General features: G+C 43.3%; 1 protein-coding gene across 1 annotated transcript in view; it reads left to right on the top strand.

Moving 5' to 3' along the window:
• Window positions 1–15,862, top strand: part of XYLB (xylulokinase) — a 1,259,970-nt gene that overhangs the window by 479,126 nt on the left and 764,982 nt on the right. Inside the window, exon 9 of the mRNA XM_044066952.1 lies at window positions 5,176–5,294. Coding sequence (XP_043922887.1) covers window positions 5,176–5,294 — 119 coding nt within the window. The remainder of the gene's footprint in view (window positions 1–5,175; window positions 5,295–15,862) is intronic.

The raw sequence follows: 15,862 nt of genomic DNA, 5'->3' as shown, positions 1-15,862 counted from the left end.
TCACTCCCACTTACTGGCTCTTCCACCTTTTGTTTTCCACCTTGCCTCCATGCACATCCGCATGCTACATGGCCCCACTGGTTGCATTTAAAATATTTAACCCTTGGTCCTGGATGTGTACCTGGGGTAGTGGCTTCCCCTGCTACTGGTGGACTCTATTGGGGCAGTCTACGCTGCCCACCATGGGTTCCCATAGACCCATGAATAGCACTGGGATTCCCTTTCCTGTGCAGTGATTCCATGCTTGCTAGGTATAGGTCTCGCTTCTTCCTTAACTCATCTACAGTACTGCAGTGTCTATCAGCTAACCAGATTCTCATGTCCTCAGGCAAAGTGCTAAGGGCTTGTTCCCTCACCAGAAGGTCTGCCAGCCCTTCAAAAGTGGTAACCTGACATCCACTCACCCACCTATGAAAATAAGTGCTTAGTTCAACAACATATTCACACACACTTTTACCTGCCTTGTGTCTGTGCTCACAAAACTTTTTCCTATAAGCTTCAGGTGTTAACTTAAAACATTGTAAAAACAGTTCTTTACAACATTATAAGTTAAACAATCAATATCAGACAATTTATAAATAACAGTTACAACTTTACCATAGAGTAAGGGAGTCAGGAGCTGTACCCAGAGCCCTTGGTCAACATTATACTGTTTACATACCCTTTCAAACATATGAATGAAACTATCAAAATTATCCCCCTTTGTAAATTCTGGAAGAAATTTACTGACCTCCGCTGCTTCTGGGATTCAGTTACTACATTCCTCATTACCTCCATGACTCTGGTGAAGAGTCAGCATCTCCTTTTCATGTTGCCTCTGCCTCTCTTTCTCCTCAGCTTCCAGGCATTGCAGTTTTTCATTTTCCTCAACCTCAAGATGTCTCAGTTTCTCATTTTCCTCAGCCTCTAGATGTCTCAGTCTCTGTGCTGCTTCTATTTCCAAACGCTTGCCCACCTGCTCAAGTTTCATCAACTCCAGACGGATTTTTAAATACTCCGTGAAAAGGTTGAGCTGTCCATTTTCTGAGAGTTGTACATGTCCAAGGCCAGTCTGATTGTCCTGCTGGTTGCTATTCTGTGATGCAGATATGACTATAGCTGCAATCTTGTCTGCTTTAGTTAGGTTGGCATGCCCCAGTCCTTTAGTCTGGCACATCTCAGCCAACTGGCTCCTTGTCAGCTTGCCATACTCCTCTCCTGACATGCTTGCCTGCTCTCCCTGACTAAGCTAACAAGAAATAAAACAATTGTGATATGAACTCTGAATGGTCCCTGCATGGCTGATTGAAAATACAAAAACCTTCAGTGACCACTGTACACAAGCTACAGGAATTCAATATCCACACCACTATAAGACATTTAATATGTGACGTGCCTATCTCACTGCCAGCCAAGTAATATATGATGTGGATATTCCACCACTGCCACCAATTAATAAGTGACACCCCTGCATTGGTCTAGTAATCAAGGAGTCTCAATCCTCACTACTGGCAACAGTGAGGGACGTACACAATGAGAGGATGACAAGTACACATACAGTGAAGTACAATTTCCCTCAAGAGCACACAGAGATCATAGTCAGTCTGGGGCTGTTTCTCCCGCTTTCTCCAGATCCCCAATAAGACTCCCCACTGGCACAACTATAGAGTTAAGATCTCAGCCGAATGGCCAAGCTAAGACCTCCAGCACCCTGTCTGTCAAACCAGTGTTTTGTGTCCCTGCCCAAGTAGCTGACACACACACAGACACACTGAGATTTGATTGATACACACACACACACACACACACACACACACACACACACACACACACACACACACACCTGGGAAAGGCTGGCACAGGTTTACTAGCTATGTTCCCCTTCTGCCAAAACTGTATGTTAGTACCAGCTGCCACCAGCCACCCTTACTTATCAGCTACTATAAGGCTCTTACAAAGGGTCTCCAATCATACTGTGTAATGTTACTGTTAATCCAAATGGTAGTCTGACCAAGACTTGCAAGGCTATTTAGGAGTGGCCTGTACAGTGCCACCAAATACATATGCAAGTACTGTAAGAGCTTAAATATGTCTCACAACTATCAGCCACAAAGGTTTAAATATATTTAGTAATAAATGATAAATGAACAAGACAGTACTCAGAAAAACACAGTTACTTCAGAGTTCAGAATCACAGGAAATATTTTAAAACAACATTGCAGGACAATCTACAATAAATACACCAAAAATAAAGAGCAAGGCACGAAAGTACACCAATAAATCCAACAGTATAGTACCTTGGGTATGGAGACAACACGGGATGTAATTTATAAAATCAATTTATTACATAAATCACGAACTGAACGGACTGTACAACAGACTGCACACATAAACGCACTTATTCCATCAGCATTTTCATCTCCTAAATAAAGACTTCATCAGATCTTCCCCTGATGAAGTCTTTACTTAGGAGACAAAAACGCTGATGGAATAAGTGCCTTTATGTGTGCAGTCTGTTGTACAGCCCGTTCAGTTTATGATTTATGTAATAAATTGATTTTATAAATTACATCTCGTTTTGTCTCCATACCCAAGGTACTATACTGTTGGATCAAATAAATACAGAAAACATCTAAACTAATCTTTACTATAGTCCTGTCTATATCTAAAAGAGATACTATGCCCTGAGTCTTGTTTACAGAACAACAAGCAGGCAGAAGTGCAGATGATGATGATGATGATGAGTGGATGTTCTTGCTAGGTCCAAGACAAAATACAAAATGCACAGTCTCTCTCCGAGAGAGTGTTCATAAATTAATATCAAACATTACCACTGGTTAGCTTGGATGACATTACTCTTTGTCACCTGACTGTAGTTCCTAGGCTAAACAGAACCTTAATATCTCTGTGTTACAAATACATATCTCTTACATGTGCAGCTGCTAGGAAGTCATAAAGCAATAAAACACTTTACATTTTAAACCTAGTAATTATTTTTCTTTCAAGACAATAGAAAAAACTTTTAGCTATAGACATTGTATCTGCTTGCTGCATTGCAATTAACTTTTATAGCACATCGTATAGCTTATTTTCCTGAAGTTTTGTAAGTTAATCTTCTATGTTCCAGCAGAGTATGCTGTAGTTACATTCTTGAAGCTCAGTAGATAACATACAGTTCTGTATAAATCATATCAGTATTCACAAATGACATAGAATTATTTACAAAATTTCAGATAGCTGGGCTGGCAGTGTCATACCCTCTTTAATCACAACCTGAGAACTGGCCATGTTCCATTGGAATGGAGAACTGCAACAGTAATTCCCCTGCACAAAGGGGGTCCATCAGTCAACCTTGGGAATTATAGACCCATAAGCCTAACTAGCCTCATCTGCAAGGCCATGGATAGAATCATTATGGAACTTATCAACAAGAACAAACATGATCTTCAAACCCTGGACTCAGACCAGTTTGGATTCATTAAGGGTCGATCATGCTTGTTAAACCTGGTAGACTTCTTTGAGAAAATCACCACAGATCTGGATGAGGGAAAGACAGTGTGTGTCACTTACCTTGACCTAGTCAAGGCATTTGCCACAATCCCCTATTCAGGTATTATAGAGAAATTCTCCCAACTAGGAATTTACCTTTATGACATTAGATGGGTAGCCAACTGGCTCAGCGACAAAACACATACTGTCAAAGTTGGTGACTCCACTTCTAGCAGTAGACCTGCCACCAGTGGTGTACTAAGGATCTGTACTGGGCCCTCTACTGTTTGGAATTTATTTCTCAGAAGTCCAGGCAAATGCAGATGGTCTGTGGCTAACCAAGTTCACTGATGACTGCAAATTGGGCACAAACACTGAGTCCCCAACAATGTTAACATACTGCAAATGGGGCTAACTCAGACAAATGATTGGCGCCAGGGGTATGGATTGAAACTAAATTAAAAAAATGCATTATTATTCCCATTGGAAAAGCTTAATTCCCTGCTGATTAGACTATTAAGAGCACCCCTATAAATTCAGACCCAATGGTATGAGATCTGGGTACACAGGTTTATAGCAATCTGAACTTTGACCACTAAATTTCTACAGGGGTGGGGAAAGCCCTCTATGTAACACATCTCATAAGCAAAGCATCGCATCCAGGTCTACAGATGTTATAGCCCCACTGTACTTGACCCTCATCAGACCAATAATTGAATAAAATGCTCCCTTTTGTATGGTCCTTAACAGGCACCTGTAACAACTGGAGAGACCCCAGAGGTTTTTCGCCAAGAAAATACAAGGCCTCCAAACCAAGACTTATGTGGAAAGACTAAAAGCCATGTCTCTGTACTCTCTAGCCTTTAGGATATTAAGAAGTGACCTGCGCCTGGCCTGTAGAATAGTCTCTGACTCTGTCCTAATGAAAATGCTGCACATTTGCAAATCAGATGGCAGAAGAGACACTCGCTGTAGGGATTTTAAATTAGCCTGTGACATGAACAGAACTTGCTGGAGAGACAGGTACATCTCCCAGAGACTGCCACTCTGGTGGAACAAACTCCCAATTCATATGAAACAGAGCTCCTCCTTGACCCCATTCAGATGCAACCTAGATAAATGGATGGTTAACCACAAATTCACTCCGGGGGGTGATGCCCATGCCCCTCATGGACGGATGCAGTCATTAGTGAAAATGGACTGTCTCTACGGTTGTCACTCAACTAATCAATGACAATTGTGGCAAACTGGGAAAAAACATGGCTAGGCTTGTAAGGGTTTTAGGGCGGTTAGCCTAGTTACCTCCTATGGACTTATGAACTCTTAGTGTGCTAAGGTAGAAAAAGGAATTCTCCATATATTTTGATGGTGGGGCAGATATGATTCTCCAGGTTTTAAAGTAGTGAGGCAAAGAGAATTTTCCTCTAGTTATGGTAGAGATGCAGAAAGGATTCACTATGCATTACAGTACTTGAGATGTTTGTTTTCAAAGTAGAGCTTTCAAGTCTGCAGAAAGATGATGAAATAATAAACTAAAACCAGATTGAAAAATTGTTTAGGTGCTGATGTTTTAAGTGAGTGTGCCTAATTTTGTCATTTTTGTAGCTGACCAGAAAGCATACAGTTGTTATGTTTTCTTATCAGATAGTTCTAGTTAAGGACCTAAATTGTTCTCAGTTGACTGTTCATGTTGTTTGTGTTTGATAGGTTCAGGGATGAATCTGATGAACATTTATGAAAAAACATGGTCCCAAGCCTGTCTTAATGCCTGTGCTACTGATCTGGGAAGGAAACTTGGTGAATTGACCCCTTCCTCTGCAGTACTGGTAAGTACTATGTGCAGGTTTTGCTGATATACTTCTCAACCGAAGGTATTTTTTGAACAATACATATATTTTTCACAGCACCTGGCTTTCACCAATTTGCCATATTTTACATGTATCATTAATCAACATGGTGGTTGCTATACTGGTGTTAAAATATGCTAGAAATATTTTTATTAAGTGACTGTTACATCCACTTCCTGGCACTGTCACTTGAGTACTAATGTACTGCAGAAGACATAAAGTCTAGTAATATGTGTAGACATCACATGTCTTCACCGAGTTTACAGTACTTGTATAATGGACATCTGATTTGTGTAACTAACACCTCATCTGACTGACCTGCAGTTCTAAGCATTAAGACTGCAGATGTGTCATGTAGTGGATTACATCATTGTGTGTTGTATGACATTTGGTGGATTGCTGGAGAAATGCTCTGACTTCTGAAGCCCAGCTCCATACTTATCTGAGATTCTCTCTTTTTGTTCAGTTAAAAGGTCATCAAGAATTCCTCCTTTTCATACTGATTTTTCTTATTTTACAGAAATGCCATTGTATGCAGTTGGCTTTGCTTATAATCACCAGCAAAACTGGCAGCCATTTCAGATGTATGGACTTGGATTGCACAGTCCCAAAATGTAGAGACTGAAGAACACAGACTTATGTAGACTAAGTCCAAGATTGCCATTTTTAGGAATATTCCATTTTCCTGAGGTTGGGTGATCTTAGTGTTGGTATATATACATGTGTATATATATATATATATATATATATATATATATATATATATATATATATATATATATATATATATAGGAACACTTTATAATCTCGAAATTCTGAAATACCGAATTTCAGAATCCCGAGATCATAAAGCCGAAAGTTCTAAATACCGAAACCCCAGAAGCGCGAATTTCAAAATCCTGACGTTCGGAGATGTTGAAGTAGTGCTTCTGGTGTTGCGGTGTTTGAATGGAAGTCCAGGTAAGTATTTATGTTTAAGGGTGTTGGTTAGGGGCTTTAGTGTGTGTCAGTGTGTGTTGTGACTGTGATGTGTGTGTGCAAGGGGAATGTAGGTGTGTGGTGGTGTTTTCGTGTGTTTGTCTGTGTAGTGCGACCCTGACATTAGTATATTTATGTAGGGGGGTGTGGGGGGTGTAGGGGGCTTGCCCCCCTGTTTGCATGTAGTGTAGGTTTGTGTGTTTGTGTGTGGGGGGAAGGTGTGTGTTTGTGTATGTGTGTGGTGTCTGGTTAGAGTAGGATTCGCGATTTCAAAATTCGCGCTTTTGGGATTTCGGTATTTAGAGCTTTCAGCTTTATGGTCACGAAATTCTGAGATTTGGGATTTCAGGATTTCAGGATTATAAAGTGAATCTATATATATATATATATATATATATATATATATATATATATAGGTCTACTGGAAAAAACTGAAAATCCACTGGTTCGAAAATGAACAGTGGATTTTCGGTTTTGCGAAAGTGCACTTAAGCACACTACAGTGGGGAAAGGGAGTTTCTGTGTTTCCCCACTGTAGTGCGATCTCTGAGTTGGTATATTTAAGTAGGGGGTGTGGGGGCAAGCCCCCCTGCAAAAACAATGTTTTATAGGTTTTTTTATTGGTTTGTTGAGGCGATGTTCGCAGAAGTACACTTTCGCGTAAGTACACTTTTGCAGAGGTCTGGGTCTACTGTCTAATTTCGAAGATGTGTGTTTTTGAAGTTATACAGTAGACCCATATATATATATATATATATATATATATTTCGTGTATATGTTGTGTGTATATATAAGTCCCCCTGCAACAAAGAAGTTTAAGGAGAAGAGCAGTGTTCAGTATTACGCTGTATTTTCAGTCTTTTATTTTCCTGTTTTTTGACTCGGCAATCTAGGACTCACATTTCAGTAGGGAACCATATAACAAGATTAAAAGCATGAGTATAGAGCTGACTTCAGGAAATCTCATCGGTAGGGGTACTAGTATAACTTTTTGATATTTACATCTGATACCCTCTATTTGGACATTTTTGTTTCACTATCTGCACAGCATGTTGTTATATCACTCACCAGACTAAGCAAAGGTGTTTATCCTGTTTGACCACTATTTGATGTCCTTCAAGAATGCAACTGCAGTCATAACATATGGGTTGTCCTGCCTCAGGCAGCCCTCGGTCGGCTGAATTCCAAAGTCTGGGTCCGGCGTCGGCTGGTGTCGCCTCCTCTCCGACGTCACAACGGCTGGAGTATAAAGGCATCAGCCGACGCCATCTTCTTCAGTCTTTCTTGCCGCGCGGTGCCCGAAGCAGAAGCAGTTCGCAAGTGCCGGTCGGTCAGCTCCTGTGTTTTCAGTACCGAAGTCATCTAAAAGCTAAGTACCCCATTGGGGAACATTTTTTCTTGCCTCAGCCGATGTCAGAACAAATTGAGAAAGTTAATAATTGTTTGTCTTGTGGTAAACAAATACCTCATAAGGACTTCCACTCTTACTGTCTTCCTTGCCTGGGCCCAGACCACGACGTCTCGGCCTGTGCTTGCTTCAATAAGCGCACTCTCAGGCACTGGGCAGAATTTGCTGAAGACTATTTTGGCGAATCCTTCGCATATATCATGCCGTCGGACAGCTCAATCTTCCAAAAAACGGAAGGACCGGGACCGGCATCCTCGGCCCGCGTCCTCCACCGATACTACTCCTAGACCCTCCACTAGTGCTTTGGTCCCTGCGGAAGCGGTAATTCAGCCGCTCCAGACCGACTACACAGCGGTAACTAGTCCTTCGGTCCCAGAGACCTCTCTGGTGCCGGTTGTTGATTTTCCTCCGGATACCGAAGTTCTTGATTTACCCGACACCATTCCAGTGGACAAGGTCACTCCTGCACGTGGGGCTGCTAGGCCTCCTGTATCGATGTCCATCAAGGCCTTTGCACGTGCTAAGGCTGCCAGCCAGGCCAAGGCCCACCCTAAACCTGCTGTCCAGGCCCCCTCTTCTGATAAACAGATTATGTCTCTTGCTGCAGACCTTATTTCCCTTATCAGGGGGTCTCAGCCTCACCCAGACAGAGCTTCTCAGCCTCCTGCAGAGAAAAGGCCTAGAACTGAGCAGACTGAAAACCTCTCTTCAGATGAGGCCTCTGGGGATTCTGAGCATTCAGATATTCAAGAAGAATCTTTCCAGGCCTGTGAGGACTCTGATGCTGAGGAATCAATTCCCTCTGCCTCTCCTCCAGAGGATTTCTCTTTTGGTGAAATCCTGCACTCAATGAGGGAACATTTCCAATGGCAGGGTCAGGAATTTTCTGATTCCAGGAAAAGACTCCGTACCTTCCTAGAGCTTCCCCAGCACAGACCTTTAGCTATTCCTCCTGTGATGGATGTTTTGGATGATGTTTTCTCCAATTCCAGTGCTAACCCTGACTCTCTCCCCCCTGCTCCTGTCAAGCCAGACAGATATTACAGAGTCTCTGACACTCACAAACATCTTTTTAAGGCCCACACCGTGGATTTAGAAACTATTTCACAGGGTCCCAAGGGAGTGGCTACCTCCACTGCCAAGAATCCTTTGCCAGCGGATAGGGAAGCCAGGTCTATGGAGAGATGGGGTAAAAAAGTTTATACCTCTACCACCCTAGCCATGATGTCTCTTAACTGCCTTTTTCATATGTTTCAGTACCAGGATTTTTTACTGGATGATTTACAGAAAAAGTTAGCCTCTCCTGAGCCTATTGACAGAAAGGCATTGCAGGATCACATACATAACACTCAGCAGGTTAACAATCATTTTCTTCAGTGTGGTTATGATGCATTGGAAGCTTCATGTAGGGCAGCTATGACTGGGGCTGTGATACATAGACATGCTTGGCTAAAAGATCAGCCACTGCCAGACCATGTCAAAGTAAAGTTACTTGATGCACCTCTGGAAAAACAGAAGCTGTTTGGCGCTAATCAACAAGATGTGTTGAAGTCCATTGAGGAAAAAGCTAAGTCAGTACAGACAATCAAGGATTTCCTCCAGGTTCAGCCACCCAGATTCAGTAGAAACTGACCTTCAAAGAATTGGTCCTTCCCAGACTCGGACAAGTTTCAAAGGGGAAAGAACAGGCGTGGCCGAGGCCGAGGACAATACCGAGGCCCCTACAGGGGACGCCAATGGCAACCTACAAATCAAAGAAGTGCTGCAGCCAGTCCAGCTGCACCACAAGGACAATCACAATGACTTGACTTTCATACCGCCTACAAGGGCTCAGAGAGAAGCACCCTTGGGTGGAAAATTATCCTTATTCTCAAAAAACTGGCATATCTTAACCAAGGACAGTTGGATTCTGGATTTAATAGACAAAGGGTTACAGATTCCACTTCTATACTTTACCTACAAGACAAGGCATGCCAAACCTGCCATACCATCAAAGGGCAGAGGCTCTCATTCAAGTTTCAAAGCTATTAAGTATAAAAGCAATAGAAAAGGTACCTCCCCAGGAACAAGGCCAGGGATTCTATGCAAGACTGTTCCTTGTTCCAAGAAAGGAAAACAAATGGAGGCCTATACTGGACTTGTCTACTCTAAATACCTTTCTCATTGTGCCAAAGTTCAAAATGCTGACATTACAGCAACTCCTTCCCATGCTGGGCAAGGGGTCTTGGCTGGTCACTCTGGACCTCAAGGAGGCATACCTGCATGTCCCAATCAGACAAAGCTGCAGAAGATACCTCAGATTTCTTGCAGGGACAGAGCACCATCAATTCTTAGCATTGCCATTTGGCTTATCTACTGTGCCCAGAGTGTTCACGAAATGCCTGGTATCAGTAGTGGCACACTGCAGACTCCAGGGAATTCAAATATACCCCTACCTGGACAACTGCCTCATACAAGCAGACAACAGACAAACCTTAATAAAAAACTTGGACTATGTCATGCAATTTCTACAGGCCTTGGGATACACAGTCAACATTCAGAAATCAAGGCTACTGCCATCCCAACAGATTATTTTCCTAGGAGCCAAACTGGACACACAAACACAAATGGCCTACCTCACAGAGGAAAAACAACAGCAGTTACCAGAGTACTTCAAAGGCCTAGCACAGCTCTCCCAGCTGACTGCAAGGAAACTCCTGCAGGCCCTGGGGTTCATGGCTTCATGCATTCTTCTGATACCTTTGGCAAGACTTCATATGAGAAAGCTGCAATGGTATTTGAAAAGCTTATGGTCCCAACACAGCCAAAGCCTAGAGGACATAATCCCACTTATTCCATGTCTGCAAAAGGAATTCTTGTGGTGGGCTCAAGCAAGTCAATTAAACAAAGGCATGTCTTTCAACAGACCTCAAGCAGGTCAAATAATTACAACAGACGCCTCAGATCATGGATGGGGGGGCGCACATGGAGGGCAGATGCGTTCAAGGTCAATGGACACCAAAGGAAAGACATCTGCACATAAACCAAAAAGAGATGATGGCAGTGATACATGCAATCGAGAGTTTGAAAAATCACTGCAGCAAGGACATTTACTAATAAGGACAGACAACACCACTGTCATGTGGTATATAAACAAGCAGGGAGGGACTCATTCATACCCCCTCTGCAGACTAACAATGATTCTCTGGGAAAAAGCACTGAGTCTGAAGATACACCTGCAATCCCAGTTTGTGCCAGGCAAGGACAATGTACTGGCGGACAAGCTGAGCAGAAATTTCTTGGATCCACACGAATGGATGCTGCATCCCCACATTTTCTCACAAATAACAAAGACATGGGGAAGACCGGACATAGATCTATTTGCGTCTCACACAAATCATCACCTGGAAAAGTTCTGTACCAGGACCCACCATGCACTAGCCTGGACAACGGATGCTCTCTCCTTCAGCTGGAATTCCCTAAAAATGTATGCATTTCCTCCTCTGCCACTGTTGACCAAGGTGATCCTGAAGATCAAAGCAGAACAACCAACAGGCATTTTGATAGCTCCAGACTGGCCAAAGCAACACTGGTACCCATTGCTGTTGAGCATAACTCGGACAAAACCGTGGCCTCTGCCACTATGGCCACTGCTCCTAACACAACACAACTACAGGAATGTTCACCAAAACCTGAAAACATTACATCTGACAGCCTGGAGGTTACTTTAACTCCTCCCGCTTCCAATCTTTCCAAGGCAGTTCAGGACATCTTATTGGAAGCATGCAGACCATCCACCAGAAAAGCCTATTCAGCCAAGTGGAAGAGATTCAGCATCTGGGCTGCCAACAGGGGTCAGAATACAACAGTACTGAGTATACCTCAGATATTGGAATACTTGGCAGAAATGTTTCATACTGGACTCTCATATTCTTCCATAAAGATTCATGCCTCAGCAATCTCAGCAAGATACAATTGTGATCCACCAGTGTTCTCACATCCTTTGCTAAGACAGTTCCTGAGAGGGATAAAGAATATCAAGCCTCCCAGAAAACAACCAGTACCTGCATGGGACCTCAATTTTGTACTGGAAAAATTATCTCTGCCTCCCTTTGAGCCAGCAGCAACCTCGGAGATGCAATTTCTATCATGGAAAATGGTTTTTCTATTGGCAGTCACATCAGCAAGAAGAGTCTCAGAGATACAGGCACTCATGGCAGTACCTCCTTTCCTCATTTTCCATCAGGACAGAGTCTCTCTAAGAACAAATCCTTCTTTCATGCCAAAGGTGATTTCCAGGGTGTCTCTAAATCAAGCTATTCACCTTCCTACTTTCTTCCCCAATCCTCAAAATAGAGGGGAAAGACTGCTGCATACCTTGGACATACACAGGCAACTACGCTACTACTTGGACAGAACTAAGGCCACCAGAAAGTCTGACCAGCTGTTTGTAGCCTATGCTGCTGGCATACAAGGAAAAGCAATCTCCAAGCAAACAATTTCAAAATGGATTGGACACTGCATCAGATTCTGCTATTCTTACCATGGAAAAAGTGTGCCAGTCAATATTAGGCCACACTCCACCAGAGCTATAGCCACATCTATAGCTTTCCTAAGAGGAGTGGCTACAAAGGACATTCTAGAGGCTGCTACATGGAGCTCCATGCATACATTTACCAAACACTACAACCTGCCTTTATACTCCAGATCCCGAGCAGGCTTTGCTTCGGCAGTCCTGCAGGGCATTTTAGCTACACCATCTTTTTCTTAGCTCCATCCACCCCCAGCTTGGCTATGGTATTCAACCCATATGTTATGACTGCAGTTGCATTCTTGAAGGACATAGTACAGTTTTGTACCTACCATAAATGTAGATGTCCGATAGATATGCAACTGCAGTCGGATTTTCCCTCCCTCCTTCCCCTCTTTTCCTTCATTTGGGTCCATTCGCCCTGTTCCTTTTAGCTGGGGGTATCTCCTATGGTGTATCTGTTTATTACTGTTGTGCATGTCTGGAATTGTTTATCCATTCACCAAATTTAGCCTTCCTAGGAGGGCACCTGGCATCTGGGGCAAGAAACACTGAAGAAGATGGTGTCGGCCGATGCCTTTATACTCCAGCCGTTGTGACGTCGGAGAGGAGGCGACACCAGCCGACACCCGACCCAGACTTTGGAATTCGGCCGACCGAGGGCTGCCTGAGGCAGGACAACCCATATGTTATGACTGCAGTTGCATATCAATCGGACATCTACATTTATGGTAGGTACAAAACTGTACTTTTTCTTCTGTGTACACAGTTTAGATATGGAGTCTGATGTTTCATGAGTAAGTTTATATATTTAATGTGTAGAAAGTATAATCCATCAGAGTGTTTGCGTGACCACCAGAATGTGTCATGGCACTGTTTTTACTATCTAGAAGAGGTAGCATAGCGTGAAGCACTGCCATACATGTCAGCATTTCAGCCAGGACACCTGGAGATGAATGATGGAGAATTTTCTGGCCTTCAGGCCTCTTTTAAGATGGCAGTAGTTTTGTGGGAAGGTCCTTTCATGATTACAAGCTAGTGACAGAGCATCTTGAGAAGGTGAAGATATGAATGGTCACACCCTCCTGCAGGTAAGTCCATCCACAACACGGTCTTGTGGGTACCACATGTCACAAGCTCCACTGTAGATTACAGGAGTTCAAGTTCATGCACTTCCTCTGCCTTGACGGAGGACAGAGTCTCAAATGGTGAACCGTTGGTATCCATCTTTGGAGATGCAGTACTGGCGTATCTGCACCTTAATTCCATTGGTCAAATGGCTATAGCTTACATTAGTGTAACCTACATATGCTGAATGGTCATTTGAACCCACTGGATGGTGCTCAGTTGTTGGATTTATGAACAAGTACTCTTCCATCCAGCCGTCCCCAATGTTCAGCCCTTATTAACTCAGGAGTCACACAGGGCTCCATTCTAGCACGTCTTCTACTCTCAGTTTTTATCAATAAACTTCCACTAGACCTGCTGCACACCACTCCTTCTTAATCTAGATAATATGGTCATCTGTAAGTCTGATCCCTCACATCGTTCAGTTGAAACACAATTTCAAAAGGACTTTCTTCACTTACAGCACTGGCTAAGCTCCAATAGACTAGTTCTCAATGCCAAAAAGTCCATGTTATTTTGCATCCAGAAAATTTTATTCAAATCATCTTGATCCTTTAATAGCCTTGGCTGTAGTAACATTGAAACCAGCGTTCCGGACCCAAAATCCGGACAATACCAAGAAAGGAGGGGGGGTATCCATATTCATCAAGGACACCCACACCTCAAGATTGGTGGCAACGCACGATGCATCGGAGACCATCCAGGTGCAATTAACCATAGGCAAGACTGCTCTGCAAATTGTAGCATGTTACAGGCCACCCTCACAAACTCAGGAACCTCACATGGCCTTCCTGAAAACACTAGAGGGGATAAATGTATCACCAAACACCATCATACTAGGTGACTTCAATTACCCTAATATAGACTGGGAACACTACTCAAGCCCAAACACCCTAGCCCAAAAGTTCCTGGAATTCATAAACTCAAATGCCATGGAACAACTAGTCACCATCCCCACAAGAGGAGAAAACATACTTGATCTCATCATCACGAACATGGGAGCACAATGTTCAACACCGAAGTATACCCCTCACTGGTGAGATCAGATCACAAACTAATCTCGCTGGAGGTCCTCATCCCACCCCACCTGAAATAAAAAGACCACAGTAAAGAATTTCTAAAGCCGACTTCACACTTCTAAAGACTAGTGTGGTCTCTTTAAGGCCCCGAGCGCAGAAAACAGTACTCAAGCGCTAAATCACTTACAAATGCCTTCTACCAGCACCTGCAGGACTGCATGGATAAGGCAATCCCAAGCAAAACAAAGACTCTTTGTACCAAAGGCAAGCGTCCAGTCTGGTGGACCCCAGCCATAAACAAACTCTACAACAAAGGAGGAAGCTACTACAAGATAGAGCAAAATCCTTAAAAGGTAAGACACCCTTGATCACTATAAGTAAAAAACTAAGAGCTCTCATAAAATCATCCAAAGCAAATTTTGAGAGAAAAATAGCTAAAGACTCAAAAGACAATCATAAGACCTTCTTTAGCTATGTTAGAAACCTGGGAGGAAACTCCCAGATATGCTCAGAACTAGTTCAAAATGATGTGAAGATTACTGATCCTACAGACATTGCCAACATACTGGCTGACAGGTTCAGTGCAAACTTCTCCCCTTCCCAAAAGGAGAGATATCTATACCAAGCGATTGCAGCCCCCGAAACATCTCCAACGCCCAAGTGAGAACTGCTCTCTCCAAAGCAAAAAACACAGCATCCATGGGACCTGATGGTGTCCCCGGCTATGTGCTCCACGAACTCAACGAGGAATTAAACCCACAGCTAGGACAGCTGTTTAATCATAGTCTTACCTCTGGATACGTACCCAGGGAGTGGCGCACTGCAACTGTGGTCCCACTTCACAAAGGCGGTGCCTCCACCGACCCTGGAAATTACCGGCCCATTAGCTTGACAAGCCTTATCTGCAAAGCCATGGAGAGGATCATAATGGACCTCATAAATAAAGACATAGGGAACTTGCAGACTTTGGATCCATCCCAGTTTGGCTTTGTCAAAGGCAGATCATGCCTTCTAAACTTGGTTGACTTTTTTGAAACAGTCACCAAAGCCATTGATGAGGGAAAGGCAGTCCATACAGCCTACCTCGATCTGGCAAAGGCCTTCGATACAATACCCCACTCGGGTATCATTGAAAAACTCATCAGCTTAAATGTTAACCCATACATCACAAGATGGGTTGCAAACTGGCTGAGTGACAGAACCCACAGGGTCAGAGTTGCTGGTGCCATGTCAGACTCAAAGCCTGTCACAAGTGGTGTACCACAGGGCTCAGTCCTGGGCCCACTCTTGTTTGGCATCTACTTCTCCAAAGTACAAGCAAACACAGGAGGGTTATGGCTGACAAAGTTTGCAGATGACTGCAAACTGGGCGCCATAGTGGAAAACACATCTGACACAGATATCCTTCAGAAGGGTCTCACAGAAATGGATAACTGGTGCCAGAGCCATGGCCTAAAGTTAAATGCCAAAAAATGCATAGTCATACCCTTCGGGAAAAACAAGG

The sequence above is a fragment of the Protopterus annectens genome, chromosome 3.part1, assembly GCF_019279795.1.
Source record: "Protopterus annectens isolate FY-2018-M chromosome 3.part1, PAN1.0, whole genome shotgun sequence".
Taxonomy (NCBI): Eukaryota; Metazoa; Chordata; order Ceratodontiformes; family Protopteridae; genus Protopterus; species Protopterus annectens.
Note: the sequence above shows the minus strand (reverse complement) of the source record. Positions and strands in the feature narration are given on the sequence as shown.